This window comes from Thunnus albacares, chromosome 14 (assembly GCF_914725855.1).
Source record: "Thunnus albacares chromosome 14, fThuAlb1.1, whole genome shotgun sequence".
NCBI lineage: Eukaryota > Metazoa > Chordata > Actinopteri > Scombriformes > Scombridae > Thunnus > Thunnus albacares.
In genome coordinates, this window is record NC_058119.1 from 4673640 (window position 1) to 4693298 (window position 19659).

Consider the following 19659-nt stretch of genomic DNA (forward strand, 5'->3'; position numbering starts at 1 on the left):
ATTAATTCAAATTTGTAAAACACTACAGCAGGGTTCACCCAATGGTTAGATGTGATGCAGGGTACAAAATTAACTTTTCTGTCAACCGGCCAAATAGCTAGTGAATGTTCAAATTCTACCAGCCACTCAATAGAATCCTTTTTTTGGCTGGTGAGTGAAGCAAATCTACCAGCTACTTACATAGTTTACCAGCATTTGTCTTTTGGCTGCTGCTGATTTTGTGTCTTGATGTAATGTATTATTTTTATATCTCTAACTGAAAGATGTCTGTCTTGAATATTAAAAAAAGCTTAAAATCAAGTTGTTAAGCCTTTCTGAAATCTTTCACAGCACTCTTGAAACTACAATACAAGTGACTTTCTCACATACTGATATATTACATTTTTTCCAGATATCTGAAAACATTATTGATATTGTAATATCCATATCACTATAGAAAAAGTAGATTGGCACAGCTAAAAATGTTAATATAGTGAGTAGAATACGTAAATTGCATCACAACATACCTATATACACACCACATCTTCCACATCCTGCAGAAAATACACACACAAGCATACACACAAACACCACACACTCCAACAAAACCTTTTTCACACACTTGAATCAGCTTTTACAATGAATACTTATGTTGTATGTGACTGTGTGTTCCCTGTATAGACCTAAAACAAGTTCTTTACATGTGTGTCTAACTTCACAGTGAGGTCAGTGATATACTACTACCTCTTTATAAATGAAAATAAGGGATCAATTGGAGGACACTTATCATTCAATTACTTAGCCCTCCACTATGCTTTTAATGAATACTGACGTGAAGTGATTGCAATGCGATGCAAGAATGTACTTCCACTGAGATTCTCATTTCATCACTTCACTACAGTAAGGAGGGCTATCCTACTGGCTGAGCTATCGATAAATCTGATCGCTTGACCTTAATTTGTAACAATGCAATGCACTTATATTAGGATATTTGTGACTATGCTTTATGTGCTGAGTTCTTTAAGGTGAGTTTCGATGGTTACTGGTTAGTGAGGGAATTCTCAGCACTGATCATGAATGATTTGTAATATTCCTGCAGGGTGGTGACTGCACTGTATTATGTTCCTATATGTTATCGCTGCATGTATGTAACTGACATTTAGGCTTTTAAAGATGGTATAGGAGTAGAGTGGAGGGTAATAACGGTTAATACACCTTTCTTTATGTGACTGAAATTCATTCTCACTGTATTACAGTTTACCTGATAATAATTACCGAAAAGACATCATTGTTTACCCATAATTTATTTACCATTACATCATTATCGCTATGGCTATACATCTACAGGGAGGTATGCATATATACTGTGATCCTATATGCATAGAAAGCATAAAGACTAATGATGAGTATAACTTCAAATGTTCATAAGAGGAGAGTATTCTCTGCCTCTCTGCATTACAACCCACACTACCCTACTGCTAGTGCACTTACCATGCATGTATTAGTCAACCAGTGCAGCTTTACAGTGCAGACCCAATCGTAAAGACAAACGCACACACACACACACTGCTCTGCTCTGCTCTGCTGTGGCAATCTACATCCAAACAGTGATGAGAGAGAACGGTGCTGAGGCCAATATAGGTTAAGACATGTATGTGCTGACAGCCTGCCTTATTTGCAGCCGCTACAGTATGACATGACTGACTCCACTGGCTTCTAATACATTACTGAAAATGATGCATAGCCACTTAGAGCCGGAGCTATATATTGGACATTTCCTTCTTTAGATGCAATGAATCGATCCTCCGTTCCAGTGCTGGGCTATCAGTCCGCACAGAGGGCTTAAAATAGAACAGGAACGTAAAGCTTGAGGAGCGCCTAGCTTAGGTGGGTCGGTCTATCTTTCTATCTGCTCGTCTATGCGTGCAGCTCCATGCAGAAAACGTGAGAGACGAGGCATAGCTTCAACTTGATGCATTTTGTGGTCCTGGAGGAATGGGGGTGGATGTGGGTTCATTGCTGCACCGATCGCGGGGACAAATAAATCTGGAGGAGAGTTTTCTTCATGCATGTATGGTGATGGTATAGGAGGAGGAGGAGGAGGCGGATGCACACAGTGAATATAAGTCACTCCTGATTCGAAATGACATTAAACAGGCACCTTCTCTCCCCTCTGTTATAGGCCTACTGGTTCTATAACAGCCTGTGTGATGTCTGTTGCAAGAGCACTGGCCTACATACAGTGCATAAGGATGGGAAAGGCTCAACCGCACCCCAGAGCTGAGAACAGCAGCTGTTGAGATGGATGCTGCACAGATAAAAAGCCAACAGGGAGGGTTTTACTTTTACTACTCTCAATGCCAGGCTTCAGTGAGCTCTTTGCTGTTTCAACCCCCTCCTCCTGCTGCATCTATCAATGAAACATTTCAGGTAAAGTACAAATACTCTCCACTTGACTCAGGCATTAGCGTGTGTGATAGTGGTGATGTTAGTGAGACAAGCGCAGATGAGAAATTAGCTCCTATGTAGTGTATACGGGAGGAATGTGAGTGGGATGTGATGCTGCTGATGATGGGGCATGGTGACACACCCCTTCATCCTCACAGCATCCTCCTCCTCCCTCCTGAGCAAGTTACACCTGACCCACCAGCACACTCACTGAGCTTCTTGCAGGAGCAGTGGCAATCTGCAAACAGGACTTTACCCTGGTCTCAATTGGCCCAAGCATGTTTCCTCTGGCACAGAGCTGAAGCCTATATGGGCCTGTGAGTGAGTGTGTGGAGGGATCTGCAGGATGTACACACACACAAACACACAAACACACACATACACACATGCACAATCAGATACAGTGGCGGGGAGCAGAGGTCCTGATGCTGAAGCACACGAGAGGAACGGAGGTGGATGGACTTCTTCAGAACGGAAATAGCCCAGGCCCAGTCTCTCTCTCTGTCTCTCTCTCTCTCTCTTTTCTCTCTCTCTCTCTGTCACACACACTCACACACACACTATGTTTCTCTTCTCTCTCTCTTACTTTAACATGGCCTCCTCCTTCGCCTCCTCCTCCCGCTGCCGAGCCAGCACAGCCATGATGATCTTCCTCTCCTCCTCCGTCAGGTGGCTCAGGTCCGGCTCCGGGATGGCCGGGGCGACGGGTGGGCGCGGGCCGCCCCGAGGGCCCACCGAGGCGAACATCTTCCCCACCACCACCACCACCACCACCACTCTCCCTCCTCCTGCTCCTCTTCCTCCTCCTCCTCCTCGCCTCGGTCGCGATCACGGATAGAAAACCCGCTGGCGGAGCCCACGGATCACGACATGGCCCACGGACAAAGCGGCGGTTGGAGCGACTGATGCGGAGTTCCCATGGCGGTGGCGGGGGGCACCCAGGGCGGCGGCGGCGGCAGCGGCAGCAGCGGTGTCGGTGCTAGCGGTGGTAGTAGTAGCGGTGACGGTGGTGGTGGTGGCGCCTCCGTTCCCGGTTGCCGTTTTCAGCTTCTCGTTCTCCCTCTTGCTGCTCCGCTGTCTTCTCCCCCCACCCCCCTCCCACCGCCCGCCTCTCCCCTCCACCACCTCCGTTTCACGGGGAGCCCATATCTCCGGCGGTCGGTCGGGATGATGGCACACGGGGGAGGATCTCGCTTCCTTCCTTCAGGCCAGGCAGAGGAGGGGGTCCCTGAAGGCGGCTCGGGTCTCCGCTCGGTCCGGTGGGCTGACTGTGTGGCTGCGGGGCGAGGCGGCGACTTCTTGTTTTCCAGCGCCGCCGCTGATGCTGATGCTGATGCTGCTGTCAGGGAGACGGAACCGTCAATGGGACCGCAGCCCCTCAAGCGCGTTCACTTGTCTTGCGACGGGAGCGCGCAGCCCTCATTTGAGAATGGGGGGCTCCACTCACCGTTCAGATGCGCGCTCACGCCATCCTATAGCACACATAAAAATTAAGGGTTCCTCAAGGGTGCCTTGTTGGATTATAGGACCATAATAAGTCATGCATGTTTGGCATCACTGAAACAAGAATCCCTTTTGGTAACATATAGTAGTTTATTCTTAATTTATCCTAAAAACATATACAGATCTCGGAACATACATACTCATGTGCCCTATACACATATAAGCTCCTACATAGCCTACAAGATGACCAGAAATCCTTTAATTTAAAATGGTTAAAACCAAACCACTTAGAAATCTGTGATAAACTAATTGATAATGACTATAATGGTGGTGTAAGGATATTGCTTCAAAAAATGATACAGCATTCATTTTTAGTTGTGGTGAAACTTCACTCCAAATTGGTTAATTAATGTATAGGCTAAGTGGATTGATTACACTATATTTAGGGCTTTTTAATGGGTTTTCTGCATGGTTTAAAACCCCTTAAAAATTAGCCAATAACATAAAAGCCATTCCTTAATTTGTATCTTTAAAGGATTTCAAGGATTTCAAAGGGCTAAAAAACCTTTTTTCTGGACTTTGGCTAATTTAAGTAACCAAATTGGGTCTTTGAAATAAAACAAGCAAAGACAAAAATATCCAGTATCAAAATCTTCATCTTAAACCCCCAAACCATTGATCCACTGTGTCGAGGAGCAGTAGAGCAAAAGTGGAAAGAAGAGTGATTTTATTGCAATCAATGGGAAAGTAAATTTGCAATGTACAAAAGTATAAAGCGATAAGATGAAGAAAAATGACAGAAAATGCTGCAAAAATAGACCATGAAAATGAAATATAAGCCTACAGTGTATGATATATGAAGTGTTGTAAGTAAAAACAATTATGACATGCAGAATACCACTCTAAAGAAACATTTTCTAGTATTGTATGAACCCTCCACAGTAAGAGTGTATGCACTCTCCTCCTCTTCCTCCTCCTCCTCCTCCTCCTCCTCTCAGCCACCAATCATTGCGTGTTAGAATGACGCGCATCCCCTTTTTTTCTCCTTCCTCCCTCCCTCCCTCTCTCTCCCTCCATTCTTCCCTTCTGTCCTTCCTCCTTATCCATCCTTCCAGCAGTTCCCAGCTTCCACCACTCTCTCCCACACACACACACACACACACACACACACACTCACACACATACACTACTTCCTCATGCTGAAAAACAATCTGAGGGAAGCCTGAGGTTTATCACATAGCCATGCACATGTATGACTATAGGGTGACATTTACAGTATGTCAGTGGACAACACTGTAATTATGGGCTGTGGGGGTTCCAAAACAGTACTATGAAGATATAGGAGAACATGACAGAGTGGGGACATGTAAATCATATGTACAGAATTGTATAACACATGATCATATATTGAGTCACAGTGACCTAAATTTGGAAACAAATTTACTTAAGTGGTCTATTCTTAACAACAGATCCAGATTTGGTAAAAACTGATTTCTGAGCTATCTATTTGTTGACTGGTTTGAAAATGGACAACTTTTTATACAGTTATAAAGACCCTGTAGTAAAATTAGGCCATGCTACATTTTCTGGAAGCCTCAAGAGTCCCTAACCTAGACAGTATCACCATCAGTTCATAGTGGAATTTAAAATCAGCTTCTGCATCTTTGTATTTCAGCACCATGGTCAGCTCACTGCACAGCAGGGCTGCTGCAGACAACAGTAATATCAGGAGAATAGCATACAGAAAAAACCCAAGCCTATAGTCCCAACCCTTCATCGTCATCATCTCATAATACACCAACACCAACAAACCAATTCTCGGAACATTACTGCAGGGCATGCAACAATGTATACTTGCTTGACTTGCTCACTAGCTCTGAGTCAGCCTAAAGGAGTTTCCTATTTAGAGCCACATGCTAAGGGAAGAAGCCAAATAATTCAACTACAACAGACACATTTCAATAAACATATTGGTCAAATAAAAGAACATCTCAGGTAGGCCTGTCTCCCTTTTGAAGAAAGCAAAGATGAAGAAGGTAGAAAAGTCAGAGAAACATCTGCTACAATAGATGATAGAAACATGACTGTGATTGGTCATGTAGAGTATCGTGCCCTGCAAACCATGCCAGTAGCCCATGCTACTGTATCTGTATGCATGTATCAAGGCCTAATCAGGGGCTGTTTGATGGCTGATGACTGAGCTATTTGGTATTTTAAACCTATTGATATACAAACATAGTTTGCATGTTTTTATGATTTATTCTCTATGTCATCTGTGTTTGGAATATGTAGTTTGATCACACTTGCTGTTGGTAACTTGCAGTCACATAATATTAACCAGGCTGTCTATATCAAACCACTGATTTCTTCACTGCTAACAGTCAAGCAAATTATCCTATTAGGAAGCTTTCTGTAGTCCAAGTAACATTTTTAATGGGACAGAGACTGTTTGTTCTTAGTTATATTTGCCCTTGTTGACAATGCTAAATGGATCAATGTGGCCTACTTAACTATTAACTGGACTAATTGGTCTTTTTATGTAATGTTTAACTTTCAGTCTACTGCACTGGTTGCATCAAGCAACCAAAAATAAAAAACGGAAATAAGGAAATTTTGCCTTCATAATAAGAAGCTAGGTTTTGTTTTGTTTTTTTTTGTTTTTTTTATGACCACAGAACTTCAAACACAGCACTGTGTAAGCATACTACTACTACTACTACTACTACTACTACTAATAATAATAATAATAATAATAATAATGAGAATGAGAATAATCACAAGCATATTAATATGAATAATCATTTTAAATCAAGTTACAGTAAAATGTTTGACCCTTCCTTAAACTGAATGTGTTTTTCTGTTTGTTCAAATAGACATAGGTAGGTTATATAGGTTATATAGACTACATAGATTAACTAATAAATATTGTCACAGTAGCAATAGCCATAAGACATACTGCACAGTAGGTCTGTTACATAATTTTTCACAAATCTACTATAGATAACAAAATAAACACAAGGCTCCTGTATATCCCAGTTGTTGTAATATAACCTTGTTACATCCAATACATGCTATTTGAACAGTGAATGGTGCTGAAATGAAGTCTAATAAACCTACCAGAAATTAAAGTTTAATGTGTGAATTGCACAATTTCAGCCTGTTTGACCAGAACAGATTAGTTCCTCACAAACACTGAAATACCCCTCAGATACATTTCTTAACAGTGTTATAAATCTATTTTATATTTCATTCTTAAATTAATGAAAAGTAATAAATAAAACATAAAGACCTACCAACAAACATTTGCTCCTGTTTGAACCTACTGCTGCTGTCACGTGTTGCATTTGATTTTGAAAACGTCATGGTAACTACATATCGGAAGTGCTGCGAATTATTGTCAACTTCACCAGTCCTCCGTGACAGTCGGTAAGGTTCCTCGGTTGTTTCTTATTATATTCGGTGTGTTAGCGGTATAATGTGGACATGAGCAGGTTAGTTGTAATGTTAATGTCGCCTATATTAAGCCTGCGATAGCCAAGAAAAACAAATAGCGTCCCGTTACGCTGAATGCAAATAGGCCAATCTGCTCATTTTCATAGAGTTGGGTTGTACCGCTATATGAATGTATTTATTCATATGCAGTCAGTAGGTTGTACACACAGCCTGCGCCGTTGTGTTCAGTGACAGCAATGTTAGTTCAGTGTTAGTTTAGTGTTAGTTTAGTGTTAGTTTGGTTGCCTGCAGCTTTCCGTCATGTCGCAGCATGGCGGCGCTGCTTCTTGACTTGAGTCTTTCCTGATTTCTACTTTCTACGCACACACAGCTCATCAAGTGGCTTTGGTTTAAGTTTCAAATATGTAACACACCTGTTTTAATATGATGTTAGGCTATAACTTTATTTCTTTCACTCCCTGACGAAACATATTGTTAAACAGCGGATATTTAAAGAGACTTAAGATTTCATTTTGTCATTCAAGGAAGCTTGACCTGCAGTATCCTTGTAGAGAACAATAAAAGATTATTAACTTTGATGTTTCAGACATTCATTCATAGGTCATAAAATAAAACTGGAGTGATGATGACTTTTATCTCTAGAGCTTACATGTAAAGCAAAGTGTTGATTTATGATTTTATGATTTAGGCTAAATTCCATGTTTGATAACACATGTGCAGATGCAATAAACAATCATTTTCATTTCTAATATAATTAATGAATCAGCGGAACCAGTGGTCTATAGAATAGTGCAGAAAACAATGAAAACTTCCCATCACTATTTTCTAGAGCCCGTGGTGGAGTCTTCAAATGTGACCTTTATTCCAAAATTCAAAAATATTCAGTTTACTTTCATAAAAAACTCAGAAAGAAGAAAATATTCACAAGTGAGAGATGCTTCTTTTTTTTGTTGCATTTTTGCTCAAAAAGGAGCATTTGATTAATCAATTATCAAAACAGTTGCAGCCTTTGTCTTCTGTTGATCAACTTATCAATTAATCAACTATAGTTGTTCCACCTTTTTGGATTCACATTATGGATTTTTATATTTTTTATTTATTATATATTTAATATATGTCTTTCATATCAATGTTCGCTCAGTTGTTATAGAAGAAGAAAAACACATTTCAAAGTGGTTTACATAATGCATTAAACTTTAAAAAGGAAATAGAGAACTAAATATCATAATGTAAAATAAAACATTCAAAAACATTTTTAAAAAATCAATAAGATAAAAACAAATAATCAAATACTGCATAGGTAAAGAAGTGCATGGTCGACAAAGATGAGCACTTCAGCTTCAGTCAGAAGTGTGACACTGAAATTAAAACTTGATTTTTATACATTTAAGGTTGAGAAACACCACAGTGTTTACAATTAAAGATTTGAAAATATGTCATGCAGAAAGCACAGGAAGTGAAACTCACATCATGCTGGAACTGTCTGTTATGATACGGCACGTTTAAACCCACATCCTGTTTATCTCTCCTCAGTTCGTTCTCAGGTGATTGACATGTTCCCTGTGCTGGTGATTCATGGAGGGGCGGGTCATATCCCAAAGGAGCGATCAGAGATGTCCACTGCAGGGGTGTGTGCAGCTGCCCGAGCAGGGTACGCCGTCTTCCAGGGAGGGGGCAGCAGCATGGACGCTGTGGTGGAGGCTGTGACCCAGCTGGAGAACAACCCCTCCTTCAATGCAGGTACTGTGATGTAAAAACACGCTATGTAATTAGTAGCATCCTATTGTGCCCGCTGGTTCATGACCTACTGGAACACTTGAATAGAAAAGAGCCATCGTTAATAAAACCAATAACAACTGTGCTTTTCCTACTATGACAAGTCAAAATGTCTGCTGTGTAAAAGGCCTGCTGTCTGTCAGTCTGTTCACCACTTTCTCATAACTCAAGCGAGCATTTTGACACATTTGTAACTAATTACAGTGTTAATTGCTGCATTACACTGCCTGAATGGAGCCATCGTTAATGCTGTAAGTTACACCTGTGTTTTTCCTGCTATGACAAGATAAAATGCCTACAGTGCAAAAGATCTGTGGATCTGATTCTTTTAGAAACAGTAAAGAAACTCGAGAGCTCTGATGCTAGCAACGTTTACAGGATCAGTGGGGAACTGTCAGACTCTCCAGGACCTCACAGAGGGTGTAAGATGAATGGAAGACCATTAGTGGCTAAACGTTGTCATGTTCATGTAGAATAAAAGAAGAACTGGGAACAAGATAGCAGTGTACAGGAATTTTTTTGTCTTTTTAAAAAGGATTCTTAAGACTTCTTTTTTTTTAAATTATAATCTCAAAACCATTAACCATTAAATAGTTAATGGTTAAAGTCAAATTTATTTTCAGGGTGTGGATCAGTGCTGAATGTCAAAGGAGAGGTGGAGATGGATGCCATTGTGATGGAAGGGAAAACACTGGCTAGTGGTGCCGTCTCTGCTGTTCGCAACATAGCAAACCCCGTTCAGCTAGCAAGACTGGTCATGGACAAGGTATGTACACCTGTATATATAGTGTAGTACAAGTATATAAGGCATAGATAATAAATACTATGTGCAACTATGTATGTTGATACATTTAGACTCAAGTGTTAACAGCAAACTGTATTATTGTGTGCAAGAATTCAACTTTTCTTTTAATGCCTACAGTCTGCAGACACTGTATGCATGATGCCACCATGAACATTCAAATGCACTCACAGCTGTTGATCTACATAGCTGCTAAGTTGAGATGCAGATTCACATCTCAACTTTGCTAATGACAGATTATTTGCAGGTTTCAGTACAAACTTGATGAAATGTGCCAAAAGAACCAAAATAACATGTAATGTAGCTTGAAGAAAGAAAGTATGAACCATGATTATGACTGTAATCTGGTTTGGACATTGGCCTCAAAACACTCCTGCTTTCCAAGTATAAATCTGTTTTGTAATAATTTATAGATGTGTTTTATGGATGTGAACTTTGATCTCTGTTTTAGACCAGTCATGCCTTTCTGACAGCGGAGGGTGCCAATCACTTTGCCCGGGTCATGGGTGTCCCTGAGGTGCCCCAAGAGTCCCTCATCACTGAGTACTCCCGCATGCGCTGGAAAAAGAACCTGGCACCGGATGCCAACCCTGTGGAGTGCCAAATGTGAGACATGACATCACATGATAATATTTTTGTTATTCCTCCATGCCTTTTTTTGCTGTATATTATTTCCCAAACACTTGCGCACTCTCCTCAACATAACTAAATACACTACTGTACCTCCTTGCCGTGCTATTGGCTCCTCATAGCTCCCGAGCTCCGTCTGAAGTATTTATTTTCAAAGGAAGGATTTTTAGCACCCGCTGAGCTCACAGGTCAACAGCAGCAAAGTGGATTATGCTGCCTGCAGGAGTGATATGAGAAGTCTCTTTGTTTTAATATACTTTATTGCAAGAGTGCACAAGTTAAATGTCCATTGCTTAGATTGCATAATTTCTGCATTTTTTGCATATTTATACTTTTGCTTCAAGAAAAGAAAGAAAGAAATGAAAATTATATAGAGGAAAAATGTCACATGCATAATTACATGAATATAAAAAAATGGAAATACTGATGTTGCAGAGATATTACCACAAAGCAAACTGATGATAATAGTACATTCATTCATTAAAGTAACAGCTCCAATTAGCCTGCACTGTAACGTATTAAAGAATCTTGTATATACTTTCCATGAAAACTCCCTTCAATATTTGGAGTTTGTTGTTTTAAAAATTGCTTTATGCACATTTGACTTCATTGGATCCTGTGTTTCCTTCAGTTCAGTTTTTCTACAATTCTATAGATTTTTATATTGATTAATAGTTTATAATCATAAAAATACTACCAAAATTGTGCTCTCTTTTTCGGGAAATTGTGAAGGAAGTTTCTAAGTTGAAAATATTTGTGGAAGTATTGGTTTGGGAACATGTTATTTATTTAGATTAGTTTACTTTAGATTAAAATGAAGTAATTCATAAATCAATGTGATGTTCCCTCATGTTTTGTTGTGTAGGGGGAAGATGGGCACGGTTGGAGCCGTGGCAGTTGACAGTGAAGGAAATGTAGCCTGTGCAACCTCTACTGGTGGGATTCTGAACAAGATGGAAGGACGGGTGGGCGACACCCCCTGCATAGGTCAGTTCTCACATCTGTAGTGTGTAGTTACACATATTTGAAAAAATGAAAGATGCTGTCTGATAGAGAGCTAGACTCATTGGCTTTAAAGTGTGAAGGTTGTAAAGGTTTTTGTCAGATTGTTTCCTTGTCTTCAGTTATCTGTTTAGACTTTGACCAGTACATCAAGTGTCTGGTTATTTAGTAAACAAAGGCAGTTTGGTTAATAGTTGGCTATGAGCTCTGTGATTTCTAACAACATATCGTACAACAGAGCTGACATGTTGCCTGGTGCATGTTAATATATTTGTATTTGTATTTGCATATTTGTGTTGAATTTTATAAAAATTGCATTACATTCAGTCAAAGTTGAGGGCTTCACATTGACAACCAGTGTAATACTCACCAACTTACTGTGTCAGAGATGAACAGCACTGACTGGCTCATACTAATAACACAATGCTGCATGACAAATATGCCAGAACCTAAAGTGTCATTTGAGAAGATATTTACTGTATGTATGTGCTGGTGTGACAGAGGTTAAATCATCTCAGGGTTGTTTCACACTGAGCACTGATTGGATTTTGACTGTCAGTCATGTTTAACTCCAGACCCTGAAATGAGCAACAAATTGTTAAAGTTGTACCAACAAAGTCAATGAAGCCAAAACTTCAAATCAGAATGAAATTAGTCATTGTTTTAATAAGATACAAACTCACAGAACATTGAGACCAAACATTTAATAACTCAGGTAACTTAAACCAACAACAGTGAACATAGTGGAGCATTTATCAGCTAAACAGCTGATATTTATCTCAGGAGGACTAAAAACAGAGCTAAAAAGAGCGTGAATGTTGGACTAACATTCATCAGGTGGACAGAAACAGGCCTTCAAGTAAATATTAATGTTGCTCTGTGTCTGCTGGATGTGTCTCTAAATAGATGACTGTTAGCTAACAGTCGTCCTAACAACTTTATGTTGTGTTTGAAGCTTGTTGCACTGCCCCCACATGGCCAGTTAATATAATGAATACTGCTTGAAGATCACAGTCTTTATTATTCATTTACTAGCTTGCTTGTTTTGGCCACATAAGCCTGAATGTCACATTTAGCAATACAACTACAGAATAAAGCAGTTCAAAAATACAGTGAGTGAATTTCAAACTGGCTTTACATCAAATGTTAAAGAAGGGGGTGGATTTCTTTTCAAATTGTAGCTCATCAAGTGTGTGCCAGAGTGTCAGAGTAATGTTCTGCTTGGTGTGTGTCAGGATGCGGAGGGTATGCTGACAACCAGGTTGGAGCCGTGTCAACTACAGGCCACGGAGAAGCCATCATGAAGGTTACTCTTGCCAGACACATCCTGTTCCTCATGGAGCAAGGTAACACACACACACACACAGAAACATTTCTGCAGTGAATATAGATAATGCTTGCATGTAAATCATGCAGAGATTGGGGGATAGGTTCAGTTCTTGTTAGAATAAATGACACAATAAGGAAAACTCTCCCCCTCAGCCACTATGAACATGGCTGGTACCAGCTGTGACTTAGACACACTCCTTCTTCAGTGAGTGCACCAAAAAAGTGGCCACTGAAGTTGGAGTTCATACTGTACTGCATGTATACAGTGGGAAAACAAAAATCTCCATTCACACAGAAGGTGATGTTTCATCCCATTTTATGACCTAATTTCTTCTCTTTTGTGCTCTCAGGTCAGTCAGCAGAGGCAGCCAGCGACTTGGGTCTGGCCTACATGAAGTCCCGAGTGGGGGGCCTGGGCGGGGTAGTGACAGTGGATCCCCAGGGCCACTGGGCCGCTCGCTTCTCCAGTCTGCAAATGTCCTGGGCTGCAGCCCAGAAAGACACCCTGCACTATGGCCTGAACGCTGGGGAACACTTCACCCAGAGCATCACTGACCCTCGCTGACAGAGCACGCAACCCTCATGAAAATATGAGTAAATAATAATACATGGTCTGCATAACCCAGGAGAGGATACGTGCAAGGACAACAGTGAGAATTATTTTTTTATTATGTAATTTCTTATTGACTGCAAGATGGAACTCATTAAGAGACCAACCAAAAGTCTTTACTGATTAGACCCCATCATTAAAATATCCACAGTGTTAAGGCAGTGTGTGATTTCCCATGATCCCCCGGCTTCCAGATGTTCTCCGGAAACTGACGAGACTTGCTGTTGAAGTAAGATCTTTGTCTGAAACCACATGAATTTCAGCTGGAACAGGATTTATTTCCACAAGAGCTCACTGATCTGGACCTGGAGTTGAGTTTCACTCTGGAGACAAGCTGTCATGCACACAGGAGGTGGATAATCCAACTCCATAGTCTAAACAATCTGCATGATATGAGAGATGATGGTGCAACATCAAACCAATTTTTTTTTAATCACACATCAGCAAATCAGCTAACTAGTTTTTGTCTCCAGAACAAAAGTTTGATTAGTTAAAAAAATAAACCATATTTGCCGCAGCTTAAAATGTGGGCCCAACATAAGAATCTTTATATCTTTAGAATCTTATCTTACTTTTTTTATGCTATAGTTGGTTTCAAACATAGACTGTATAAAAATAATGAAAGTAGCCACTCTGATGTCACCCATTGGTTTGTGGACTTCTGTTTTGAAGCCTCGACTTTGGCATTTTGACCGTCACCATCTTGTTTTTTTGGAGCCACAAGTGATGAGAAGTAAATATTTTTGGACGAGAGCGTGGAGCTGGGGAGGAGCTCCTGAGGGTCCAACTACAGCACCCATGGATATATTATAAGAGCTGGATAGGCCTCCACAGCTCAGACTTGCACCCAATTTTTTTCTAGTGGTCACTCGCAGTATTGCAGCAAAAAATCCCCCAGCCCCTCAAAAAGCATTTTCCCTATAGACCACCAAAAAAAGAGATGTCTGTAAAACTGTGGACAGGACCCCTCGATCTGCAAACAAGGTCAAATATGACTCTTTCTATTATAAATTTTTGATGAGGTTTTATATTTGTAAAACTTTACTTGAGCTGAGAAAAGTGATTTAAAAATCTGTGACGTCACCATAGTGTAAAGTCTATGGGCCAAGTGGGAACTCGGGGGCGGGGCCAGTAGGGGAAACACTACTGTGCATATTCAGTGGGCCGCACAACACGGAAGTAAACCCGGAAGCTAGAAACTTTTTTAAAAATGGCACCTATTCAGTCCTATAGAAATTGCTCGGCTGGCAGCGCATACGCCAAATAAAATTTCTAGCTCATTCACTGGAATGTTTTACAAATATAAAACCTCCATGGATCAAAAGTTCATAATAGAAAGAGTCACAATTGATGTTGTTTGCAGTTTGAGGTGTCCTGTCAACAGTTTTACAGATGTCTCTTTTACAATGGTGGTCTATGGGGAAAATGCTTTTTGGGCCGCAGGGGGATTTCTCGCTGCAATGCCACGAGTGGCCACTGGGAAAAATTGGCGCCCTATCCAGCTCTTATTATACATCCATGTAATACATCCATGACAGCACCTTATGCCCCGCCATGGTAGCGACTTGTCAATCAAAACGTAGCCACGCCCTAAAGCATACCCAGCATTATCATCTATTTTACTCTAAATGGGACCATAATTTACAAAATGAACATCATGCTGTATTGAAGAAGACTTGAAACAAGCAACTGACACCATAAACTCCTTAGGAAAGTGTTCACTGAGGAGATGAGGTCAGAAGTAGGGTCATTTTGGCCCCCTGATGGCCATTATAGAGAATGCATGTTTAAGGCACTTCTGCATTGTCTTCACATTTCAGACCTGCTTAGTTTCAAACTTCACCAAAGTTGTTATCCCACTATCACACACATACACTATCCTCATATATGCAAATTTAAAGCAGTATTGATCTGATCTGTACTGGATTAGTTGGCAGACAGGGGACATGTTGTAGATGATGTAGTAAATTCAATTGTTCGTGAAATTTAGAATTTTGTACTAAAATAAATGAATAAAAAATTTACTGGGCAAATAACTACATAATATTCTTGTTTTTTTCAAAATCTTAACAATTCAACAGTTTGAATAATGGATGGAAAACCAGAAATGTTTAAATACTGCCGAGTCTTCCTGCTGTGTTCACGTACTTTACTACTCAATGAACACTAACACTGTTTTGATTTAGATTTTCACCTCCTCATCCTGTGTAATCATATAAATGTATTGAGAGCTACTGGTTTGAATCTGTGTGTTGAAACAGTAAGTCCCTGTGATTTTTCTGTGGTTGTAGTGGGAATTTAGATATGCTTAAAATGAAGCACTGATCTCACTGCAAAGTTTGAACAGTGGCCAGTATTTCTGCCGTGCTGCTGACCCGATGATGATTGTTAATGGTGAAGCATTTTGTTAGAAAAACACTGATGATGACAAAAAATGCCTTTAATCCCTGACCATTGTGTGTCTCATGCTTCATTTACTCAGAAAGTCTGTGTGTTGAAGTGCACTGATGTGTATTATAGTGTATACTATATGTGTTACCCCATTGGATCCACTAGATGGTGCTGTTTTAATACATATTAACAGTGAAACAGCCAGCAAACACAAGTTACATGACTTCCGTCAGATGCATTTTCTCTGTCAGTGATGCTGACACAGTATCTCCGGATACATTTTCTCCACCTGAATCCACACAACAGCCAGTAAAAGAAGACATATTTCTTCTTCTTTGGTTGTGTAAACAGACAGTCATTGGCACTGGAACTGTTGGTTCAACTACAGTACCTGGATGAAAAGAGTCATTTCCAGGGTTAAACAGGGCAGATCTTTAGGGTCGGGGATCTAATGAGTGTCTTTGATAGCAGTCCCAAACAGTCCTTAAGCCCAAACCTGCACAAGTGCAGTTTATTGATAGTTAGCTGGATCATGACCAAGATGTTTTAGGGTGAACCCCAAACATGAACTCATTTTCAGATATAAATGTTTTGCTTTCTTAGATATTTTATTAAAGAAAGTTGATACATTTACTATTTTAGATGAGAACATGCAGGTTATTGATAAATCATTATGATCCATTGGTGTAATTATCACACTTTAATTTATATAATGAAGTGTTATTTATACTTATAAATGGTAAAATATACAACTAAATGAAAGTGTGTACATCAAAAAGGAATCAATCTAAATTTAGTTAGATACTATGAGAAAAAAGACATAAACTCAACTAAAGGATTCTGACTGTTCAGACCAATGGAGCTAGAACATACCGCATTTAATATGACATTTAAAACACTGAAACTGTGCTTCAAATGAAGTCCATGACCTCAGTGAATGTACCTGGACATGAGATTTGTATTTGTAGACTTTCTATCTCCATGCTGCAATAAATATGTATGGAGTATGGAGACAGAGCATTAGTATTAATTGACTGTTTTGGAGTCTCTCCTGACCTGCTGCACCGCAGTCTGATGGAACCTCATATTGTCCAACATCATTCAGAGTGATCCTTTTCTGGCCATTATTCATTGGAAAGTTTGGGTTGTTGTTAAAAGGTGACAGTTGTCAAATGAAGTATTGCATTTATGAGCTTTGGTGTCAAAAAATGAAACCCTGGAGACACGCAAAGAAAATATTAGCACCATAAAAGAGCTAATATGAATATCAGTTATCAAATTGTTTGAATGTCAGAACAACGTAATCAGTGCTACATGCTGGTTGACAGCATGTCTCTAACCGCTACCATGGGTATCTATAAATATGTCCAAAAACTGTTTTGTCCTCTTATATATATTAATAACTGCAAAATCATTATTGGTTTAACTTCTTTTTAGAAAATGAGAGGTTAGTTTTAGGGCCGTCATTGTTCAGATTCTTCATATAGTGTGTTTCATTTAATGGACATGGAAAAAAGCTCAAGGTCAATCTTGTCTCTATTGCAAATCCAAAATGTGCTGGTGTTGGCTAGATACACAAGCATAAATACTCAATAGAAATAATGACATGAATAATAAATCATATATTTAAATGTTTTATTTTTTAAATTTCAATTTTAGACAAGAGAAAGGTCTCATCAAGGCCAGATTAGTGTGTCACAGGGTTAGACCCACAACCATTCATGCTCACACTCACACCTAAGTACAGTTTAGAGTTGCCAATCAATCCAACTGCATATATTTGGATGTGGGAAGAAAATCAGAATACCTGGAGAAAACCCACGCAGGCACAGGGAGCAGATGTCAGCTCCACACAGAAAAAGGCTCCTGTCATTCGGCAGGTTTGAACCCAAAACCTTTTGCTGTGAGGTGACGGTGAAGTCTAATTTAGATTATTGGTCAATTATTGGTCATTTTGAGTCTGTCCAATATCTGAAGAATGAAATCACTACCAGTTTGACTCTGAAGCAGCAGTGGCAAACAGATTCTCCTGCCAGGCTCCATCAAGGTCAATGATAACACTCTCCAGATTGATAGATTGCAGTACTGTTATTTGAGTTAGTGTTAGATGTTCTGTCATCATCAGTGGCACTTACAACTGGCAAACAAACATTGCCTGTATTATCTTTGGAAGCAGCGTCTGGCTTAACATGAGTGGGAGTAGCAGGCTGTTAGTCATCATCATCATCTTCAGAAATCTTGCTTTCTGAGAGTCCATCACTGGGACTCTCATGGTTTGAATATCCCTCACTCAGACAGGCAGTGGGGGGATTCTCTCCTCAAGCCAGTCTAGGGTGGAACTTGGACATGAAGAGACCTCACAGACCAGGGATAATATGGAAGATGGGCCACATCTAGTAGTAGTGTCTGGCACACTTGGAGTGGATTAGCCTATATCATAGGAGTCTTCATAAATTGCATCCTCACCACTGACGGACAGTGGTGATGGACACCACCATGACTAGGACTCTCTCTCTCCTGAAACCTGTCTCCTGAGCTAGGACTGAATTATCGTGATGAAATGAGATTTCTTGAGATTTTAGATTTCTGGAAATGATCAATTTCATGGTTTCTTGTAGGTAGATTGATGGACAAATGTATGTTACCTACAGTATATATTATCTAAACAAATTTTATGATGATTTTGAAGCCTGACACACTTTTTTAGACTAACACAGGATGCACATGGAGATTAGGTCACAGGTTAAATGTACAGCTCACAGATGGCTGAGGTATCACTTATCTGGATGGGAAAAGCATGGATCTATTTTCTTTCTGTCTTCTATATTTTAATTCTCTAGAATTTCCATTCATATGTGTGCGTGTGTGTGTGTCTGTGCGTGTTTCTGTTTGTTCTTTGCATATGGCAGGTGTTCCAACATTCATTTGTTTTCAGGCTTATTTTTCCACTGCAAATGCAATCTGTTTATTTATTAGTGCTGCTGCTGCAAATGTGCTTCTGTGTGTGTGTGTGTGTGTGTGTGTGTGTCAGGGTGTGGAGATTATGCTGACAAGAAGGTGCAGGGGAGCAGTATCATGCGCAGGCACTGGAGAAGCCATCATGAAGGTTACTCCATCCAGACTCATCTTGTTCCACAAGTAAGTTAACACACACACACACACAGACGCACACATACTCACACACACACTCCCAAATAGTCAACATTTTAGTCTTGTTCAGATCTCCTTCCAGCGACTTTGTCACTTTGTGAAAGACATGAAAAGATTTTAATTCATCACACATTTACATTTGAGATCCATGAATGATCCTGATTCCAAAACAGGATTATTCTACAGATGTTATCAGATTCATGGTTCAAGGTTTATTTTAATGGTCATTATACAATGCAGGATTGTACAATGACATTTTATGGTAGCCCCCTCCATGCTACACACATAGACAATGTATTTATAAATATTAAAATATTTTAAATAAAACAATGAATTTGGCAATAAAATATAAAGTATATAAAAATAGCAGTAAATAAGTAATTGAAAAGAAAAAACTATATATAGAAGGAATATGCGGTTACATATGTACTGTATACAGTGTATGGGTGGGGTGGTGACAGCGGATACCCAGGGCCACTTGGCTGCTCGCCTCTCTAGTCTGCAAATGTCCTGGGCTGCAGAGACACCCTGCAATGCGGGCTGAATCCTGAGGAACACTGTAAACAGAACATAGATGACCCACACAGACAGAAAACACAACACATATTGTAACTTTTTTTCAACACAGGGAATCCAGAAAACAGAC

At 39.9% G+C, this 19659-nt stretch overlaps 2 protein-coding genes across 22 annotated transcripts in view; one reads left to right on the forward strand and one right to left on the reverse strand.

Moving 5' to 3' along the window:
• LOC122997566 (regulating synaptic membrane exocytosis protein 1-like) overlaps positions 1–3196 on the reverse strand; it is a 101127-nt gene extending 97931 nt beyond the window's left edge. For all 16 annotated transcript variants that reach the window (XM_044373807.1, XM_044373793.1, XM_044373808.1 and 13 more), the window contains exon 1: positions 3014–3196. In XM_044373807.1, the coding sequence (XP_044229742.1) occupies positions 3014–3174 (161 nt within the window). In that variant the 5' untranslated portion in view covers positions 3175–3196. The remainder of the gene's footprint in view (positions 1–3013) is intronic.
• Positions 1–18983, forward strand: part of asrgl1 (asparaginase and isoaspartyl peptidase 1) — a 60827-nt gene extending 41844 nt beyond the window's left edge. For 3 of the 6 annotated variants that reach the window (XM_044373809.1, XM_044373812.1, XM_044373810.1), the window contains 7 exons: positions 2162–2409; positions 8857–9063; positions 9723–9865; positions 10353–10507; positions 11397–11518; positions 12769–12879; positions 13213–13629. In XM_044373809.1, coding sequence (XP_044229744.1) covers positions 8877–9063; positions 9723–9865; positions 10353–10507; positions 11397–11518; positions 12769–12879; positions 13213–13427 — 933 coding nt within the window. In that variant the 5' untranslated portion in view covers positions 2162–2409; positions 8857–8876 and the 3' untranslated portion in view covers positions 13428–13629. Of the gene's footprint in view, positions 1–2161; positions 2410–7218; positions 7297–7316; positions 7362–8856; positions 9064–9722; positions 9866–10352; positions 10508–11396; positions 11519–12768; positions 12880–13212; positions 13630–18894 lie in introns of those variants that run through there. The other 3 variants (XR_006407238.1, XM_044373811.1, XM_044373813.1) reach the window with 3 other exon arrangements.
• Positions 18984–19659: the final 676 nt, after the last annotated feature.